The sequence below is a fragment of the Conger conger genome, chromosome 15 (assembly GCF_963514075.1).
Source record: "Conger conger chromosome 15, fConCon1.1, whole genome shotgun sequence".
In the NCBI taxonomy this organism is placed as follows: domain Eukaryota; kingdom Metazoa; phylum Chordata; class Actinopteri; order Anguilliformes; family Congridae; genus Conger; species Conger conger.
In genome coordinates, this window is record NC_083774.1 from 17,513,215 (window position 1) to 17,536,039 (window position 22,825).

Sequence of the window (22,825 nt, forward strand, 5' to 3'; positions counted from 1 at the left end):
AGACAGGCCAAACAATAGGCTTGTGGAAATAAACTGTTTGGAACATCATTGGGGACATGCATATGATTTGGCTTTCTAAATGAGGAGGACAGAAACAGTGAAATGGTTTAAAAACTTTCTCCAAAAACCTCTCTTTACTCTTTCTTTACTATTTGCTCCTTGGTGCATAAGGGGATGGAGGTACCGGTAATATGGAACCTCCACCCACTTATAGCCACCAAAAATTCTCAGCCCCTATGTTCACACCCTTGCCATTTGGAGAGCAGAAACAGTGGCTCAGCGAAGTGGCAAAGCTCTTTTATTCCCTTTAAAAATGCCCACATTGAATTGACAGGAAAAGAGTGATTGGGCACAGCAGGCAGCTTTGATTCTGGCCTTTTCAGGGTTTTCAGAAACTTTTTAATCTCGGCACTGTATGTGTTTGAGTAATTGTCAGAAAAGTCAAAACATTTCCATTAATCCTCAGGTAGGCTTTTCATCAGGCTGGTGACTTCCGCGATAACACTTCACTGTGATAAAGTGCAGGGGTGGTTTCACTGCTTCAGACTGCCTAAATGTGAAATCGCTCATCTGGATATTCCTTTCTTTCAAACACTCACAAAAAACCACTTAGACACCCGGACTTACTCTGCGTAGCACAAAATACCTGTATGGCTCTTCTACCTAGCAGAAAGAAACAGAAAATGGCTGCAATTATATTGAAGCCCTTTTTAATGTTGCTAAGATGCAAACTAAATGTTTACCGGTTTAACAATGACTGCGCTGGTTCTGTTATTGTGGAAGATTTCAGGAGATATGGGCATACGCTGTTAAAAAGATGCCGATGGGGGAGGTAATGGTTGGCAAGGTCGGGTAATGGTGCTGAAAGAACTCATAACAACACTGTTTCAGACGCTCCAGATTTGGCCATGTGCTGAGCTTTTGCATTGGTGCAGAAATTCTGTGTTGTCGAGATATTCTTCCCCATTGGTATATCACACCGCATGCAGGTGGACTCCATTTTCTGGTGGAACATGCCTCTTTGTGTACATTTGTTGAATCTTTCCTGATAAATTCACTGTTCATCAGGACTTGTGATGCCCCCTGGGGCAGTGTTTCTTTGCTGTGGCCTAATTGCAGATGGCTGCGGAGAAAAGAGCAGCCTGTTAATCATGGCATTTAGGTGTTGCCACCTGAAGTCCAGCACAGGTGGAAAGGTGAACACTGCTGGTGAGAATGCCATGCTGTCATTCTGCCAAAATATTAACTGTGTATTCATAAATTTACAGAATATGAACTCCCTCAGCGTCCTGAGTGTATCTACATGGTGAATGAACTGACGGATGTTGACCACACTGGCGCTGGAGGTGAAGGCGAGCTGTTTCACTGACTCAGAGAGAGCCGGCACCATTTCTAGGAATCGTAGCATGAGAGGTGACAGAGGTTATAAACCTACTTGGCTAAAGGGGCTGGCAGCTGTGTTTGAAATGCAAAAGACAAATGTACAGAACCGGGGAAAAGGATGATGATGAGCAATATGATGGATACCATCATGTTCTGAATCATACTGTGCTTTGGGGTGGGTGGGAGGGGGTGTTATATTCAGTGATTAGATGGCCCAGTGACTGATAAGTTTGCTTTGAGCGTTCTTTTGAAGTGCGGGATCTACGGAAATGGAGTGTGACAAATCCCTTTAATGAGTCTTTCAGACCTGTCCCACCCTGATTTATGTAATGGAGAAGGACACATTTTTCTTCAATTTTTTGCACATAGTATGTGAGCGTATTCGTTAAAGAGAAGAGGGCGGGAATCGTATTTTTCGCAAAGACTTGGAGCCTTCCAGGAGCACGTTTGATTGTGTTTTAAAGATGAACATGACAGCAAAATATTTATTTCCTGAGCTCCTGAGATGTTCTGCATAAATATACTATTTACAGTACTACTTGAATTTTACTACGACAAGCTCAAAGACATCAATGATTATCATGATATTTTATGGAATATAAAAATGGAGTGGAAGTTGGATAGAAATACTGGAATTACTGTATACTTGCTTTAAGCAACAAATAAGCAGATAAATATATTTTATATCATGTTCTTTTTATTGAGCTTAAAAGTGAAGATAAAAAAATAAGAGTGCATAATGTGTCTTCTTTTTAATCTCTTTGATGCTTGAAGCTCTTTATGCGAACACTGTTGTTAAGAAGACAAAGGATTTTGCTTTATCCAAAATTCTCAATAGTTTTAATTTGGCTGTATTAGCTCTATGCCAAACCAATTATGGTTACATATTCAAAGTACTGTAATGGTAAATCTTTGCTGAGCATAAGTATCCTAACTGGTTTTGAAAAGGACGATGTTGAATAGTACTGTTATGTTTCTTGTCATATTGTAGTAATGTGAAAATTATCCTCTTAATGTAATATTCTAAGGGCAAGATATTATGTGTGGCTGATTATGTATTCCGTTGAATTGAATTAAATTTCAGGCAGACTGCTACCGCAGAACAGATGCTGGACATTGTGAAAATACTGGACATTAAATCAGGAGAATAGCTTCCCTTCCCAGCTCCTTTCCTGCGGAGACTGGTGCTGTACAGATGAGGGCTCTCAGTTATGACTGCACTCGCCATTGGGAAGGTGACAATTCATACATTTTTAAATAGCCACAACAGGGGTTATTTATACATTTATTTTACAATTTATTCATTTTTGTTCTTTTTTCGTAAGGATTATATTTGCCTATTTAATTAAACCTGCATATAGTCTGTACTATTTCTGAATTTACTGTCGACGCCCATCGTCTGTATGTAATCAGGCACAGTAGATGCTTGGTGTGTTTAATCTGGATATATGTCATAAATCTCCACGCCTAAAGCAAAGTTATTCACATCTAACTTTTGAGCATAACTTTGAGAATTTGAATGGTAAGAAGGCATAAATATGAATTCAACAGTATTTTTTGTTCATTTTCATTTTTCATCCAAGGGAGCCCTTTTGGGATCCTAGTCATCTTAGCACATGTATGGAAACGTATGAAAACCCCGACATTGAGCTGAAATATTACCATTTGTACGTCTCAATCATCTGAATTGTATGAACAGTCAGTATGTTCTCAGGATGGCAGCCAGGGCTTCTTTTGACAGTACAGCCAGGAGCATGCCTCTATGTCAGAGCGGCTGGTTTAGCCTGGAGTCCCCTGAACACACAAACACCCCTCTAAATAACACCCCCCCAAGGGCCTGCACTCTGCTTTCCTCTATATATCTCCACCCTGGAGGAACTGCACAGCAGGGCATCGGTGGATAAAAAGAAATGTGAATTCTGTTCACTGTGTGCACTGCAGTTCCCTCTGGTCCTTCTGGTTTAATCAGTTTTCAATTCAAAACTCTGATTCACACTCATTGGAGGTGCCTACAACCACAGGAAAGAAGCAATTCTCAGCAATTTCCTGCAAAACCATTATTCAGAAGGGCCTAGTGTTCTACAGCACATTCCTCTCACAGAAGGCAGTTGGGTTGTGATATTGAACTCTTAATCTTGGAATATTAGAAAATAACATCATTGCCAGGTATCATTGTAACATTGGGTTTCTGATGGTTTGGTTTTCATGTACCACTTGGAGAATTTTGATTTGGAATTCTATTAGGAACCATTTTTTAACCGTGCTGAGTAACGGGTGGGTTGAGTTGGTTGTACTGTGTCAATAGGAGGGTGTCTTACAAACCCAAAATCTGTTGCCAACCAAAAAGCTGTGTGCACTTTTCATTGTTTTTGAAGAACCATGCCATAACATTTAAGTATTTCAACAAGGCATAATTGTGTTCAAGCAGCAAGTGACCTCTCTAGATTTCCAATTTGATTTGGGCTCACGTTCTCTGTGTCTGTTCTTTCGGTCAATTTAAGTATACCGCTAGCCGCTATGATAGGTTTTCCAGACTTTAAAGCACGTTTGCAATATTTTAGCGTCTGCACAAACAAGGAGGAGATGGAGAATTCAATAGCTAATCTCTGCTCTCAATTGGATCAGTGGATAAAAATTCACAAGCCTTTCAAAGTGCAGTACCCTCCTCTCTTAATGGAAAATCTTGGAAACACTACTGCTGTTTTCTTTAAACTAATCCACATTGATTTTTTTTTATTTTATAAATGAAGAGGTTTAAAAATGCCTCAAGACTCAAGGGTGAGCGATATGTAACTTCATGGAACTGTCTGGGAATTTGGTGGGTGTGTGGTATCTTTTAACCCTTTAAGGAGTTCTGGAACTCTTACTTGGGGGAGGTTCCCCTTTCTTCGTTGTTTTTCACGATTCTTATTTTATTGTTCAGTACAGCTGCAGCTACAAGGCCTTCTGTACTGGACCCTCAACAAGTTCTGGTTTGACTCATTGTGTGTTCAGAGATGCTCTTCTGCATACCCCTGTTGTAATGTGTGGTTATTTGCATGACTCACCATCCTCACAGCTTTGACCAGTCTGGCCATTCTCCTCTGACGTCTCACATTAACAAAGTCCACATTTACCATACATCCACCATGTGAAGCATATGTCTTTAATAATCTTTTTTTTTTTTTTTTAATGATGTAGTCATATTATTGAGTTAAAATTTGAATCAAGCGTGGGTAGGTAAAAAAAGGCAATTATTTTGTGGTACTGCTATTGTGTGTAAGGACATCTAATGAAGCTGGTCCTATGCATATTAATATCTTTATATATGACAAGTCTGGGTGTTAGATATTGGTGAGAGAATAGATAGATATTGAAAAGAAATTTGCAAATTGTGTGCTTGAGTTTTTCAAGATCAAGTGTATGTCTCAAATGTTTTGGCTTTGAAAAAAGAAGCAACCGCGGAAAATGTCAATGCCACCCTCAACATTTTTAGCCTCTGAGGAGGTATAAATGAAAAGAGCACCTCAATCTTTGTGGAGACCACAGTCTCCTAAACCCCAACTCCACTGCAGTGCCCTCTGTCCTGGAGCCATAGCTTATCTAATGTGCTACAGTAGCTGTGTCTCTCTCCATGGTTACATCCATCGCATTGGTCTCAAAACCCTTCTTCTGAAAAGCATTAGTGAAGGAGCTTGCTGTCAAATAACTTGTTTGTGGCAAAAAGCCATAATTGCTCCCCATTATAAATGGATTGGGTCTGGAAATTCTTAATGGTTATTAAAATGTTTATGCCAGGCCTTCGATTCACAGCCCTGCATTTCCAAATCCCTTAGACGAAGTCTCTGCTTTATTATGGCTTTGAATGATGGACACCTATCATTAAAGAAAGCTATTTGCCCTTGTCATGGCTAAATTAAAATTAAATTAGCCTTTGTCATGGCTAAATTAGTAGTCTCTTGTTAACTAGGTCATTTCATGTGTAGATGTCTGAGTATGAAGTGTTATTTTAAAAAAGAAATGTGCATGGCACATATTATCTAATATAAGAAATTCAATACACGGCACTGTGTAGCGGAAATAGTGGCTGGTTTATTTAACTGCTAGCACAGTGGCTCTTGCTGTCCTTTTCATCATCAGCCTCAGTCTGTTGAAAGAATTATTTTTTTTGTTCCTTCCATCGCCACCTGTTTTGCCCAGATTTCAAGTGCCTTTGTCTCACGTTCACAGATATAAAATCACTAGAAGCGTGAGGATAAGTCAGGAGTGGCTTCTCAAAATGGAAACGTACTGTATAAAGACTTTATCAGCTGCTTGCTATAGAAAAGCTTTGAGGTTTTGAAAGTAACTAATGGTCTGTGTTCTTTCTTGTCGTTCTGAAGCTCCCTTGGTTGTGAGGGAGTGTATTTGGCCAATCTGTGTCAAGGTGAGAGGAACTGTGAATGAATTCATTGAATTAATTAATTTTCCAAAGTACGCTCTAAGCAGATCCTATGTCTTTACATGATCCAAGAAATCGAGTGATACCAACACAGCGCTGTCACCAAATATTATCAATAATATCTCAAATATTATAATTATTTCTTTGTTTTTGTATTGATTAGTTTGCAGCAAAGACAAGTTCAGTTAACAAAACTAGGGGGTTGATTTATGAGATTTTTCTTCTGTCAAACCAGTCTAAATGTATCATTAAACTGAATTCACCAACCACCTTTCAATGGCCAAGTAGATACAAAGGTTTTAAAAATCTTTGCCCCTGTTATTCTTTGTGCTGATTGGTGCTGTGTCAACAGTCTCATGAATGCACATGCGTGTATATACAAATATGGCGCTCTGGTCAGCTTCTGCTTACATCCTGACTGGCGTGTTTGGTCTCGTGAGGAAGGGAAGCAGCAGTGCTATAATCATTATGCTGGGTCTTACTTTAAGACGTGTCTGGCTTTGTGTAGAGACCCTATATAGGCCGATATTTGAAAGAATGCGAGGCTCATGGTTATGGGTTTTTTCTCCTCAAAGGCCCACTCTGATGTGCAGTTCAGTCCACAGGCTTCATTTAAAAAGACGCTTGAGTGAGCATTCCATACACTCACTGAGTACTTTATTAGCAACACCTAATGTACACCTACTTATTCATACAATTATCTAATCGGCCAATTGTGTGGCAGCAGTGTAGTGCATACAGTCATGCAGATATGGTTCAGGAGCTTCAGTTAATGTTCACATCAACCATCAGAATGGGGAAGTGTGATCTTAGTGACTTTGACCATGGAATGATTGTTGGTGCCAGACAGGGTGGTTTGAGTGTCTCAGACACTGCTGATCTCCTGGGATTTTTCACACACAACAGTCTGTAGAGTTTGCAGACAGTGATGCCAAAAACAAAAAACATCCAGCGAGCAGCAGTTTTGCAGGCACAAACGTGTTGTTAATGAGAGAGGTCAGAGGAGAATGGCCAGACTGGTCAGACAGAAGGGTCACAGTAATGCAAATAACCACACATTACAACAGTGGTATGCAGAAGAGCATCTCTGAAACACAACGCATCAAACCTGTAACTGGATAGGCAACAGCAGCAGAATAAAAAATAAGTCTAATAAAGTCCTCACTGAGTGTATGTTGTGACCCAGCCCATATACCAGTCCCAGACACTGGCTTTTGAGGATAGAGCCTAACCTTTTGTTAACCTGTGTATGTGTGTATGTGTGTATGTGTGTATGTGTGTATGTGTGTATGTGTGTATGTGTGTATGTGTGTATGTGTGTATGTGTGTGTGTGTGTGTGTGTGTGTGTGTGTATAAAAGTGTGCTGCAAAAGAAAACAAAAGTCTCAAAAGTGAGGGATAGTTGGCTCACCTATTCTGACAGTTTGTGCCGCAAGGCTTCTTGTCTTTGCTGGAGTCAAAAGTTTACCGTTCGCCGAACGTGTGAGTGATGATGGCAACTGAGAAAATATATAGAAAAACAAAATGGTACTAGAGCCAGGAAACCTCCACGATCCAATACCATTTGAGTCAGAGTCTGTAACATCGACCACAGACTGCTTCCCCAAAACATCACTGTTACACCTGTCCAGGGGTTTCTGTGAAAGGATAAAGACTGTCTGGAGCCCCAAATATATGCTGTTATGTCCCCATAAGCTGGCTACGAGGCTCTTAAGAGGCGCGGATGGTCAAAGTGCGCTAGCTGAGCCCTATAACCTCAACATCGATCAATAGATCCAATAACTCTGGGCTGTGTCATTAACCAATTAGGGTGTCTTTCTACCGTCTGGGCGGGGTGGGTGTAGGTCAGGCAAGGGTCCAGTTCTATCTGCTGGATATACACCCACTGCTGCCCTGCCTGACACCTGCAGATCACCAGGAGTGATCCATAAATGATGCACCTCCGCTCTGATCTGTGCCTGCTCTCCTGTGGCACTCTGTGTGGGGTGTGTAGTGTCTAAAAGCATGTAAGAATAGGGCTAATACGGCCTCACTGCTAAACCACCACAAATACGGCATTACCCACCGGGGTGATGCAAAGACCGAAAGATCCCCATGGATCAGCCGAGCTCCAGAGGGAGGAAGGAGGAAGTGTAACAGAGCACAGTGCCGCTGTGTGATTTGGGACTTAGTTCTTCTTCTGTGTTTCCTGTAGATACACAGATGGTTAATTCTGACTTGCGGATTCACCCAAAGAGCAGGAGTGATGGCATTGGAATGAGAGGCACGACGCTGCTCAAAGCCAGGCCTCTCCCAAGCCCAGAGGGCCAGTGCTCCCTTTTGTAATGTTTATGAAGCTGTTCAGTCGAGTTTGGTTTTGAAGTTAAGGGAGCCGGGCACATTGATAGGTCCCTGTGGAGGACCGGGGGGTGGGCAGTGATATAAACCACTGCTCCCGCAGATAAACACTGTGTGTCTGTTTTGGCTCCTGGAGGAAGGCTGTGTTGGTAACAGATAGCAGTTCTCCCTGAGCGCACGCAAGCAGAAGGAATGCGGAGAAGAAGGCTTCCATTTGCCCTGTGGCTGCAGCTGTCTTCTGCTTCCTCTAAAACGCACCCCTGTGTCAGCTTCCGCCCAGAGAGGGACACGTGTAACGGAGAACATTAGCCAGTCGCATCTCCCCTCCAAACCTTCTCTTAAAAAAAAAAAAACACTGTATTTAAAAAATATATATATAAAAAATCTGTCTGTGGCCATGAGCTTTTACAGCAAGAGAAAGGGGCACACGGCTTCCTGTTGCGCCTTTAATCCGAAGCGTTCCCCGTGCTTTTATCTGGATGCCAGCTGTGACGGAGCTCTTTGTAGGCCCCTGCTAGGCAATCAGGGGCAGCGACGTCCAGCATGCTCTGCTCGGCGGCCATCTTGGACTGCCACTGTGGGCTCTTTGAAGAGGAAATTCCAATAAAGGAAAATGATAAAGGTGTGCTACCTTCAAATGCCTTCTTTTTATTTTATCAAAGAGTCCCTTTTATTTTTTGTAAGCTCACACAGCTAATTATCCCAGTTAGCAGCTTTGTGACATTTTATTTTTCTTTTCTTAATTTTGAATTTAAAATCAATTGGTTGTATTGGTTGGTTTCAGTCTTATTTCCTGTTTTGGGGGAGCCATCAGACTCAGGCGGTTAGAGTAGTCTGGCAGTCGGAGGGTTGCCGGTTCAATCCCGGCCTGGGTGTGTCGAAGTGTCCCTGAGCAAGACACCTAACCCCTAAAAAAAATGCTCCCGACGAGCTGTTTGGTGCATTGCATGGCGGTCAGTCGCCATGAGTGTGTGAATGAATGGGCCAACGAGAAGCATCACTTGTACAGCGCTTTGGATAAATGCGCTATATAAATACCAACCATTTACCATTTACCATTTGATCCAGATACATCCTCAAATTATCTGTATTATCCAGTGACAAGTCTGCGAAGATTCACAGATTGATACATTTTCATGCTCTGCTCTCACCCTACCCAGACAACATAAGGATGTGTGGATGTACATAATATTTGAATAAGACTTGAAATAAATTAAATAAGTAACGATGGTGGTGGTGGTGATGATATAACTTCAAGGAAAGGCAAGATGCCTCTTTGAAGTTATCCATAGTTATCCAAGGTCTCATTTAGTTTTAATGACAGTTAAATGCATTTTCACATGATGGTAATGAGGCAATTCCCGAAGCAACATTTGAATAAATAGACCCAACGAACTGAGCGATAACCGAAGCCGTTGCAATGGAGCTAGGCTATATTTAAAAATGTAATGGCCAGCTGATGTCATTTTTGGCCTCAATTGCAGTTTCTTCCTGGGAGTCAGCAGCACTGATTGGCTGACCAGTTCCCTGTGGGTACACCAATGACCAAGTATGTTATTTTTAGCAGTTCGTTAAATTGAGCTTTAAATCTTGACTTGGCAAGGAACTTTTTTTTATTTTTTTATTCGTCCCAACCCTTTACATCGGGCTTCGTTTCAAGTTCCGTAATGAAGAATCGACGGAGCATCACTTTAATAAGAGAGATAATGGTCTCTCTCGCCCCTTAGCACAGGCCTGGCTGTGCTGTTCCCAGCCATTGATTTCTTCTGTATTTGGGGGAACTGTTTCAGCACTCTGCAAACCCATCATCTTAATCATATACTACCTGTCCTTGGGACACAGAGTGAATATGAAGGGCACTGCGGGATGCAGAAAGAAAGAGAGAGGGTGAAGGAGAGAGACAGAGAGAGAGAGAGAGAGGGAGAGAGGGGGCTCTCTCTGCTCTGTCATTGCCCATGCCTGGGAGTTATTTTTTTGGAGGTTAATTCGGTTTAGCTGATATGAGACCATTGGGAGGAGAAGGTCTTTGTCTTGAAGTTATCTCTCAGATTTTACGGGATTAACTGCCAATAAGATTAAATATAAAATTTAGCCTGACTCAATCTCCATTATAAATATGTAGGTCTCAGTCTCAATCCCAGTTAAACCTGTCAGTCAGTGTAGTTTCAGAAGTATGTTATTATTAATTTAAACATGTTTTTTTAAATTTATTAACAGATATTGATAACTGATTATTATCTATACTTTCCCCCATGTAATCACACCTGTAATGCACCAGAGCTTGGAATTTTCAATCACTATGGTAACAGGATATACCGTTTGAAAACTCACGGATCTATCTCTATAGCTTATTTTAACATGCTGTTTGCCATTGCTATCGCGAGAACAGTACTTGTACATAGAAATGCTTTTATCTACGCTTTGTATAGGCACTCAAACACGATGAGCCCAAGTACAAATGCGTCAAGCCCATTTTTTTTGGTGATATTGTCCTCAAATTTGAAAGGGTATTTGTCCAATGTTGTGACTTGGCTCTATTGTGTTCCATTGTGTTTCTTAGCCACAGCTACAATAATCTGTATCCAGTCATGAACAGAAAAGCTTTTAAGTGAGAAAAAAACCGTCCACTTTCTTTGTGTTTGAGCTTCTGTAACTTTGTTTCAGTAATATTTGGAGTAATTCTGACTCTTGGAAAACAAACCCCAAAGGGTCAGAAGAGACCAGAGTTATGCCTGTAGTCAAAAGGGTTGAAGAATAGTAACTATTTCAGGTCTGTAATTTTTAAGCTTATGCCAACAAAAGGGGTGATACTTAAGGGGTTAATGCATTTCTTAACAACTAACGAACATATTTGTTTGTACATAATATGTATCCATTCACAAACCATAGCAGGAACTTATAATTAGTTAACCATTAACAGATACATTAACTGACTTTTTCATTCCAATATGAATTGGCAAGAACCAATGTACTTGTTAACATGAATTAATGATGTACAAATATTATTAACAGTGCTGTACACATTAACTTCTCAGTAGTAGTTACGAACATTAGTTCATGCAAATTCATGGAACCTTATTGTGAAGTGTTACCCTATAAATAAAACCACCGGCTCATGTCAAGCCGTGTTCTCTGGAATGTTCAGAATCATACTCCGATGCTGCTCTGTACTACTACTCTTGAGTGTTTTCGAAGAAGTTTTAGGAATAAAAAGTTTGTTGAAACAGTCAATGTCAAGCTGTGTCAGCTAAATTGAATATCAGCAGGGGGGATAACTTAGAAATTGTTATTTTAATATGAGTGCTAATGATCCAGTTGATATTGTAATACATTTGTCATTAGAGTTTGAACAACTAATTTGACTGATATCATGAGTTTTATTACTCTCATTAGAATGATATATCTTCTTGCCATTGCATCCAGCGGAGTTACAGGGATACTGGACTAAGAGGACATTGTAAAGATACATGTTCTTATGGAGATCTGTCAAAATGATAAAGTTTTTTTTTTTTAATATGGAAATCTGGCAGAAATGTAAAAAATAAACCTATATGTTTTGCCCTATATGTTAAGGGTTTTCCTAGTTTTTTCCTCATCTCTATTTAAGACAATGTCATCTTTGAACTAGAGTAAGTAGTGCTCTTTGCAGTACAGGTAAACACAAGCATTTTGTTTGCCAGCACATATACGCACATACATGGAAAGTATGTGTTTGTCCTTAGCATGTGAAGGACATGTAATGATTGCTCCATTTGTCTCAATTAGACAGAGACAGCTCTGTACAGCTCTGTACACAGAAGCCTATCGCAAGAGGCCTGATGGGACCAGAGCCCTCACACTGACACACAAACACAAACCCAAAAATACCCAAACCGTGGGAGGCTGGCCACTCTGTGTCATTTCTGCTTGGGATGTAGGATTGTGTAGCTATCAAATATTCAGATTTATTTTTTGCCTGAAACATATAAAAACGGTGAAATGCATGGCTTTTGTGGCCTAATGGAGAATAATCTTTGTAGTCAGTTTAAAGTTGATCTTGCCATCGGGAGATATATAGATGTAGGCCTAAGCACTTTTAAAAAAATATAATGCTGAATGAATTATTATTCAGCATGAATATATCGAGGAACATTTTTGTTAGAGGTAGTGGTTGTCTCTTATTGTTGTCATAACACACAGCGGGAGAAGATCCATTTGCTTCAATTTACTTCAATTGTCTTCCTGTTGTGAAGACGTTCAGACCGGTTCAGCCGGAGGTTGACTCTGTAAAGGTCTTAGAAATGATGAAGGGGGGTGAGGGTGAGTATTTAGAGCAACCCCAATTGTATCAGTGGCTGAGGAGGTCTGATTAAATCCACTACAAGTGCCCTGTGGTCAGTGAAAGCTTTTCATCCGTGTATTTACTTATACTGATGCTGCATTGGCTTTACAAGATTTACATTGTACATTTATACAAGGAGGTTTAGATAGGTGTAGTCAGCATTTTTACCTGTTTGTCATCATTTAGCAACACGCAACCCTCTTCTACAATGAAGGCTACCAGAAGCTGCTCCTTGCAGCTCCCAGTGGAGTTTCTAATGTGTTGGTGTTGGGCAGGGGAGGGGCTGCCTGCAGTTTGACTCATCACCCAGGAAACGGTTCTATTGCATGATATGATATTGTTTGTTCACCGTTTCATTCATCCATTGACAGTACACATATGGATGATCTGGGTTCTGTTCTATTGGTCATATTCTTTATAATTGCACCTAGTTTAGCTCAGTCTACGGGGAGTACAGTGACTGGGGCTTTTCCATTTGCAGCTCGTTGCTGGGGGGGCTCTTAGACGTAAGTGAATGTTCCAGAGAAGTGGTTGGCATTGATTAATTATGAATTACCATATCTATGAGGGGAAATACATGGTCTGAACTAATGAGAATGTTTAAGACCCAGCTTTGTCATTGTAGTCATAGCCCCCTTCCACAGCACAGACCTCTGAAATAAGAGTTAATTCTGATCTTGTGAAAAGACTGTGGGGGTAATTGGAAATTCCGTTGGCTGGTTTCCATTATCTGATGCAATCTATGTTTTCGCCTCATCTGCAATTATTGAGGAAGACAAACAGCAGAATCCCATTAGAGGTTTCCCTAAACTGACTTCCAATGACATTACGCTGGAGATTTCATGCAGCAGGTTGACGGCACAAGCTTGGGCGGCTGTGACAGATGCCCGTTGGTTTCCTGTCTGTTGGGATGCAGTGTGCTCTGTAAAACTCAACCGTCTTTTACAGTGCTCATCGAGAGGGTCTACCGCACTGCTGTTAGCTTTTGTTTTCACTTTGACAGAGTCACTATCTGTGGCTCTTTCACTTAACTATAAACAACATCCATGATTGAATATTTCTCAACATTATGATGATGTTAGTTACACAGTTGGGCAGGACATTAAGCAAGAGTCAGTTACTGTACTTCTTTGTAATGTATAAAAACTCTCTGATGTGACCATCAGTTCTAGTTAAGCATTTAAAGAATTATTGATCTGGTTTTCCAGTTATATTGCGCCCTCCAAAAGTATGTAAAATGGTAAAAGCTGATTGTCTGCACTTTTGTCTCATGTTCTTCTTTTGATGTCAAATCCAAATTCTTTAAGTATATAGCAAAAAATAATAATAATTTCACTCTACCATTACCATACTTTTGGAGGGCACTGTATTTATCCTTAAATAATGATAATGAAAATTGTAATCGTGAAATTGAAAGGGGATTATCATGCCAGTGGCCTGCTCTTTGTTGCTGATTGGGAGTGGAGGCTGAGGAGGGCCAGAGGAGCACTGAGAGAAGTGAATGAGATGTGAATGGAAACAGAATGAGGGATAAAGTGGTAACACAGGTAAGGGGATTTAGATGCATTGCCCTCTGAGCTGTATCAGCTAGCCTGCTGTTGTGCTCTTGTTTCCATGGTGATAAAGATGAGCGTTTTCTGCGGATGTCATGGCGTGTGTGTGTGTGTGTGTGTGTGTGTGTGTGTGTGTGCTTTTGTATCATTGACATTTGTTTGAAAGCTCATGGAAACCACAAAAGCTTATTTTACAACATGTAATATCTTTTCATATATACTAGGGATGTGAACGGTTAAGCATTTAAACGGTTAACCGAAACTGAGTTGTACACGTTTACCAAAAATTGCTGAAATTGTATAGAAAAAACAGATGATTTGTCACATCCCTAATATACAGTACATGAGTTACCTGATGATGTTCAGGAATGTCATATTACGTGTTTATGTACCATTTGTGAGATACCACATTCACTAATGACCCTCTGCTGTCTGCACTACTCACTTTGGCTTACATATGAACTATTAATTTAGTCATGGATGTGTGTTTACATTTTCTATAAACCAGAAAATAATGGTTTCCCTTTGTGTTGCATTTCCTTTATAAACCCAGGGCCAGACCAAACTCGCCTATTGTGGGTCGTATAAGAATAAAAAATAAAAACTGATTTCAACTGAATAAAATAGGCTTAGCGTCATAGTATTTCATTTATTTTGTTTACTCTTCGTGATTATAAATTATAATTTTTTATTACAGGTCCTTAAATTGTTGGATAGTATGGCTGAATTTGTCAGTCAGGCTTTCTTCCGAATACAGGATATCTGTCAGCCTCTTCCAAAACAATATCCCCTAGCTGGATTGAACCACCTATATATGGGTAAAAAAGAAATCTGTTTCAAAAAATAGTTGACTGTTGGATTAACCTGAAATGTGGGTCTCGGAAGGTAGATGGTGAGTTTTTGGGGACTTGTATATATTTCCTGACATTTACAGAAATGCCAAACTGCTTTTTTGATTTGCAGTTGAATGTGAGGCGAGCTTGGCTCACTGGTGTGGTGTGGTTTGAACTGATGCTACTTTCTGCCAGACACAGGAGAGAGATGGCCCATACTGAAGCCACAGTGCTATCCATTTGACAGTCATTTAATTACACTGCCTGAGCAAGGATAAGCTTAAAAGGGAGTACAGGGTTCCTCCTGACATCCCTAATGCCTGCAGGAACCAAAAGAGACTTAGTAACAGAATCATTAGGCTTTACACCACAAGCAGGAGCCCGGCATCTGTTATCTTACCCAGTGTGCAAATCGCTAAGATAATTCAGAGCATGAGGAAGGCTTTTTTTTGCAACTGTGGTTTTATGCAGAGATATCTCAGTAAGCAGCAACTCCTGGCCAAAGATAGGATACTGTATGCTAATTATATGGATAAAAGGGCTTATTTCACTGAAATCAGCCAGGGGAGCTAAGCGAGCGGGAGATACTATGCATTTTAATACCAAAGAAGCTAAAGCAAAAGGTGTCTGTGAAACTGTGAATCGGAGAGCCATTGCTCTGTACTGTACATTCTCAATGTCATCATCATTGTCATGCTCTCGGGGTGCGTGTGAATGTTCAGTGGAGTGGAACTGACTCTTGACCTGGTTGTGGAGCGGTCCAACCTCAATCTGCCGCGCCGGCCGAGGTGAGCGATTACTCAGGTGTCCGCAGTGCGAGAGAGCCGCACTTCACTAGACGAGGGCCCGGGAATACGTGAGAGTGAAAACAGTCGCTGGGAAAGCCTGCGGCGTACCTGAGGATCCGTCCTCGTGGAAGCGGGTGACAGAGAAGCGGGGCCGGGCGACGGCAGCGCTCTGCTCCAGATGGACCGCGGAGTGGCAGGTGTTTCAGCCTCTCCGCAGACGTGACTTTGTCTCAGAGACGGGTGGATTAGCGCACGACTGCACAATTATTGTCTCCGCCGGGCCACCTGCGAAAACATGCTGAAACGTCAGCAAGGCGCTCGTGTTTTTCCCCGCGGCTGAAAATTGTTAAACTATTATTTATTCTCGTTTTTATTTTGTCTGACAGTTTTGTGTATATCCGCATTGTTTTTGTTACTGTTCCCTCATATGGGACCTTGTCAAAAACTATTGTGAATAACAAGACAATTCATCACAAAAATGCACATTACCAAATAAGAGGTATGCAGAGAAGATCCGAGCTGCTTTCCGAGGTCCCTGCTTTCAACACTGCGTGTTTATTACTGGCTGGGGGGGGGGGCAGATCAGTGATAATATGTCTGATGTGAAATGCATTGCGGAACATAAGAGGCATATAATTAACATGCTCATACAGTAACATGTTAAGAGCATGCATATGCTAATGTGCTAATATTTTCTGGTGGTTGGTTATGCATTCCTGTTGATGTTGAGTATGACCCTTGTTTGAGTATGGTCCTGTTAGAACACACTCGGCATACTGAAGGCATGCAGGAATTGAGTACGGACGTTTAGTTTGAGTAAAGTTGCCCTGTTCGAGCACACGCAGGGCGCTGAAGGCCTGCTGTTGCATGCTGGGAGTCTGTGTGATGTAACGCCCTGGCTGCTGAGGGACAGCAGGCATGCTGTGCTCTCTGGGAGAAATGGACGGTCATTATGGATTCAGGTATCTGGCCAAAGCGCGGTTGCCAGGGAAACATTCCAGGCTTCCATGGCTGTGGCTTTGACTCGTGTGAAATGTCCCTGTTTCAGGACCGCCACAGAGCGAGCGCTTTGATGTGGGTGCAGCGGCGTCAGGATTAAGTAGCAATGTGGCGCAACGATATGAAATACGTGGCAATGAATTGGACTGAAATCAAAGCTTATGGCCAATTGATGATCTCGCAGATGTGTGTGTTTTTCTGTGACTTGCGATTTGTGTATGTCGAGGCTTTCTTCACCCGCCGCTGAGATTTGCCGTCTTAAAACCATAAGTGTCCCATGCCAGGGTCGTTCCTCACCTGTGCCTTTGAGCCATGCGTGGAATGGCTATTGGAGGCTATAGTGGACAGATTTAATGTCAGATCTCATTAGTTTTTAGTATTTGAGATGGATTTGGAGCGGAGTGAAATTAGTGTGGGTTTACGAGGTTACAGTAGTGGTCTTTGTTTGCGAGAGAGGAGAGGGGTCCGTATCATTACCACTGCCATTCGGTTTGTTTACTCTGCTGCCATAGCAACCCTGTGCTGCCCTCAGGAACAGTTTTATTAAGGTTGAGTACAATTTCCAAAATATCGAAACACTGTGTGCCCTTCAGAAAATGAAGGGATCATTTCTCCCATAGCAGTTTGTTCCATTTTGCACAGGCTTACCCTCTGGAGGCAACTGCTTTTATAATGTATAGGAACTACTCCTTAACTCTGGCTTCTTAAAACACGCAGACATGCACACAGACTCACACACATTTTTACAAGGTGATTTCTCAACACTGTGATTCTGATATCAGAGTAACCGGTAAACATTCACAGATAACTAGTGCACCTGAGACTGCCTGTAGAGCTTGCAAGCAAACTCTTGTACAGGGAAAACGAATCACAAGTCTTAGGGAACTGTACGAGAGTAATTATGTTTTGTGTCATGTCATTTCAGTGAATGTTTGCTGATTATTTCCTAGAGGAATACAAATCTATTGCTTTATTATTCCTTTACTAATGTGATTAGTTATGGATGTGACCATGGCCAATGTCTGCCCAAGTTATTTTGGATAATGGATACATTTAGCATGAAATTATTCAGGGGAGATTTATTTATATGCGGTAATACATTAGTATGTGCAATCTACTAAACAACAAAGGCAGGCACTGGAGGCTGAAATGAGAGCCAGGCCTCAGAAACTCGTCTGGCTTGCAGGATGGATCTTAATCCATTTGAGAAGTGATCAAAGAGGAGGCTTCTGATGCGAGACACACAGGACACCAGGCAAGAGTCAGAGGACAGTCTCTGGAAACTTCTGTCTCCTGGCCTCAATCTTTCCACAGACAGTGAAGGCCCAAGGCACAGCCATCATCAGCATCTGTTGGTATAGGGGTGACATTAGCTCAGGAGCGGAAGAGCGTCAGGCAGTCTGAGGGTTGCCGTTATCCCCAAAGTATCCCTGAGCAAGACGCTTACGAGCTGGTTGGTACCTTGCATGGCAGCCAGTCGCCGTTAGTGTGCAAGTGTGTGTGAATGGATGAATGAGCAGCATCAACTGGATAAAAGCGCTATGTAACTGCAGACCGTTTCCCATCTCCATCTCCCCCACACACCCAGAAGTGTGGCTGTGGGAAGGTCGTGTTAATAGCCAGGGTCCCCGCTGCCTCCCGTCAGACAGGGTTACGATGCCGCTAACTCCCCCGCGCCCATCAATATTTCACCAGCTAAATGTGTGTTAATGAAGGCTGGTCTCATCTCCCTGCAGTCCCCGCGGCGAGGGGCGGCCCGTGGGGAGGCCACGCCGTGAGGCTATCGCCTCCCGGCATCGGCGGCGGGAGAAACAAAACAAAACGAAAAGCGAGAGATGAAAAGAGCCGGTCCCCGAAGCACGGCACGTCCGCCTCCTCCTCCTCCCGCGGAAACGGAGAGCCCGGCTTTGTCGTTTGTGAAAGCGTTATTTATTCCCTGCCCTTGCGCATTGTGTGCGGCCCCGCAGGTTGACTTGATCCGCTGGCTCTTGGAACTTCAGACTTGTTTAAAAAGGGAGAAAGGCGACAACAACGCACACTAGGGGTCTGTGTAAGGTCTGGGGTCAGTTTCATCCTGGAGACGTGCAGCCGGTCGGAATTACAATGGCCCTCTTCTGACTTGAACAGGTCTTTTAAAAAGCAACCCCCCCCTCTGCGCGCACACACACACACACACACAAACACACACACGCCCTCGTGCAAGTGAGTAAGCAGGCTGTCAGCTTCACATCTTCTTCTGTGGTAGCACAGGATCAATAATTCATGAAAGCAAATAGCAAGTCAGGCCTTCACATCTCTATTTTCCTGAGAAAATGAATAAATAATCTTAACAAAGATAGTCTGGCTGGTGAAAGAATAATCTAACTCTCTCACGCTTCAGAAAAAACGAAATTGTGGGGTTTGGTTTTTGAGTCTATTATCTTCTAATTACATTTTTTTGTGCTTTTCCCGGTTTTTGATCTGTATGTCAACACACATTGTGTGGTTTCAGTGTCGGTTTGTACGGATCCTAGTAGGGGCTGTGAAGAGGTGTAGATTTCTATATGTCATTGTGAGATTTGGTCTGTTGTAGAAGCAGATTGTCACGGTCCTGCCTACTGTTGGAAAATGACTTGCCAAGTGGCAAAGACCATTTGAGGTTGCACGGCGTATAGGGGATGTAGACTATGAGGTTATTCGTTCTGATGGGGGAGGAGCACGTCAGATCTATCATCTCAATTTACTGAAATTGTGGAAAGAGGTAGACCCTGCCTGGCTCGCCACACGAGGTGTCATGTCAGATGTGCTGGGCCCGGAAATTCCCCAATCTAAACAAAACTCATCCACTCCCGCTTGGCAGCCATCTGACTCCGAAACAACTGGTAGCTTGGTTGCAACACGACTTTGCTGACATTTTCTCGCCCCTGCCAGGAAGAACAAATAGCACACCACAAAACTGGAGCTCTGGAATGATCTCAGCCCCATACTGTGGAAGCTGCCACACTTTAAGCACCTGGCCTGACTGGTTAACGCAACATAGGTGCGTGTGCCCTCAGGTTTGTTAGCTCTGAAAGCAGATCATCCCAGAAGGCAGACGAATCTCGCAGTCATACTGTGAGGAGTTTGTCAGACTCCATCCTGAGGACCCACTGTATATGCTGCTGATTTTTATTTTATTTTTAGATGCCTGTTGATCAGTCATAATAGTTGAACATAGTACGTGTAAATACATTTGGCTGATTGACATTTACTTTGTCTTTGACCTTTTTTTTGTTTTCCAAAAATGGGTTTGTGTCAGTAACCAGGTGCCCATCCTTTCAGCTGTTACTGTACTTTAGGTTCTGCAGGTCCCCACTGATTTCACCTGTCACCTATAACTATACTTATAAGATGTAACTTCTTTCTAAAGTAATCGTTCACGATGAGAAGATTTCAGAAAAAATGAAGCATTCTTTTATGGGGTACTTATTCTTCATAGCAGGATATTTCCGACATAATATGACCCTGTGTAGGTAAATCATTCTTCAATAGATATTAAAACCGTCAAATTAAGGGCAATTTACAGCTTGTTACAATTCGAAAATTACAATTATCGTTGCGATGAGAACCAGAGTTTCCTGGGACCGTGTTTGCAGACCCCTACTGTGAAGAAGCGGTGTGCCGCTGGCACCAGGATGCTGTACAAATGCAAATAAATGAGAATTTGGTTTGTGTGAGATGCTTTGTTTCAGTTTTTTCTGAATGTCTGCTGGAGATTTCTGGTCTTTCCATTCATATTCAGCTGTAAGCCCCTCTCCAGAAAATCATACTTTCATAGTTGTGATTGTACAAGGCAAATTATCCCCTAGCTCACTGGCATAATTGATCTCTCAGCCTCCCTGAGCTTTAGAGTTTTTCAATCTTAATCTTAAAAAAGGGTGGAAATTAATATTTTAGGAGTTTTCTTGCTGATGTATGTGAATTTAAATATCTTCATATATCCACTCACCCCCCAGTAATTTCACGGTTTCCTTGTTTTAGTCTTTCAATATTTTATGGATTTTATTTGAACGTGTCTCTTGAGAAAACTTTCAGTAAGAAGATCAATGCCCTTCACAATTTCTATGTCACAAATCTATGAATAACCGTTTAGGCGTTTGCGTGTACTATCCCTAACTTTGCGTTGGCATTTCTGTGTCCGCATACGTTTGTGTTTATATATTTATTGCCGTATAGACGCAGGCCCATCTGGTCTCAGAGTGTATTCTTGCGTGCAGCGGAGCCCCTGGCCCTCTCCCGGGGCCGAGGCAGCTGGCGGCTGAGGCACGGTGTTAGACGAGGTCAGCCACGGCCGGAGAAGCTGTGTGAGGGAGTGCTGGGGTGTGAAATGAAGTGGGAGAGCCGGGGTGTCTGAAGCGCGGCGGAGAAGGCGCGGGGGCGCTGAGGGCCAGGGAACGTCGCCGGGCCGGGGGGCCACGGCGGGTGAACTGGAGGCGCAGGCCGGAGGACAAGGCGACCCGCTGTTAACACTACGCTCCCTGACCGGGGCTGAAACCAACGCCGCCAAATCTCCCTCTCCAGCAGTTTCACTGAAAATAGGTCCTTGCAGACTATTTCGCTTGTGAGTGTCTACACTGTCACATCCAGCGATATCACTGTATGGTGTATTTTATATACATATGAACAGTCTCTATGTCCACGGCTCCTGTCTGTCTTATCTGCTTTCTCCGGTTGCCTGCCGGCTCATCTGTGTTGTGGTCTGCCCTCAGGTGCTGCTGTCCGGTCTGATAGGCGTGGTGTCCTGGAAGAGACCTCTCTCACTGGTGGTAAGTGACTCCCTTCCTGGGCTTGGGATTGGCTTCGGTGCCTGAAGCGCGTATCACTCCCCTGGGAGCGGGGTGCAGCCATGGCACAGTATTTTACAGCATTGTGCCTCTGTCTGACGGCTGGTTCACACTTATTTTTGGTTTTAAAACAGTGTTAAAACCAATCCTGTTTCTGTTGCGTGTGAGGTGGGATGTAGCACATCGACCAGCGACCTGGAAACAGACATCTTTAAATATGAAAGCCTTTTTCATTTATTTATCTTTTCCCAGGGATTCAGTCACTGAGCTTTCGTCGTAAATATGAGAAACAAAGCCCTGATCTGTCATAAATATATTTATATATTTATTTATTTATATATATGTAACAGCCCCAGAGTTATGGACTCTAGGCTAACATATAGTGGTCAAGCAGCAGAACACACGAGGGAATTCATAAATCACTGCAAACGTTCCCCAGTGATGTAGGCTGACATCATCCTGTTTTTTTTTTTAGTTCATAAATATTGATTTCCTGGGCTTTTTTTAGTATTACCATGACAACCTGAATTACTGTGGGAGCAACCTCCATTTCGCACATGCATGCCATTAACATGATCCATAAAACGTGAAATGCAACCGTAAAATATTGCCTACTCCCCTATGGTCTAAGAAAGGCAAGTTATCCCCCATATATTAATATATTAATAAAATATGAAAAATGTATACGTTTGTGCAGCTGGATTAAAATGAGGTAAATATATTTAACTGCATTTTCAAATGTCAGATGAAGTGCCTGAGGAATGCCTACACGACCAATACTTAAGGGCTGTTTTACTCTTATCCACTCTCATGTTGCTTTCTCTGTTTGTAATTTGCAGTTACAATGCTCGGAAATTAATGTTGTAGTGGGGGCTTTGCTCTATATATTTTAGTAACTTATGTGGATTGCTTACCAAGGTCACTGCTCCATATACACTGTAAAAACCAAAAAGGAAGACAATCTCAGCAAGTATTTTAGTCTTATATTTCATCTTAAATTCTTACTTCTGTTATGGTTTTACTAAATAAGACAAAACTATTGCCAATCAGGTGAACCAGTTTGACTATCAACCAATCACTTAAACCAAGCTAATATTATGTGAAGAGTTCTGAAATTCGAAATATCTATTTCCGGTCACTCTTTCTTGTCTGAAGTTCAATACTCATTATCTCCGAAATAAAGAGGATTTGTTATGAAAAAAATCTGTATCTTTTCAAAATTACGGAAAAGAATGTTGGTTTTATATGAGAAATAATTTTATGAATAGGTGCATGTCTCATTTTGGAACCAAACTCTACTTGAGATATAATATTTTAATTCTCATTACAATACAAGAACTACTATCGACATTTTTCCAGAACATCTTCCCTCTCCTCTCACGTTTCACG

The 22,825-nt window shown here is 42.0% G+C and overlaps 1 protein-coding gene across 4 annotated transcripts in view; it reads left to right on the plus strand.

Annotated features, from left to right (window-relative positions):
• LOC133111712 (protein ENTREP2-like) overlaps positions 1 to 22,825 on the plus strand; it is a 104,481-nt gene that overhangs the window by 28,826 nt on the left and 52,830 nt on the right. For all 4 annotated transcript variants that reach the window (XM_061222260.1, XM_061222261.1, XM_061222262.1 and 1 more), the window contains exon 2: positions 21,362 to 21,418. In XM_061222260.1, the coding sequence (XP_061078244.1) occupies positions 21,362 to 21,418 (57 nt within the window). The remainder of the gene's footprint in view (positions 1 to 21,361; positions 21,419 to 22,825) is intronic.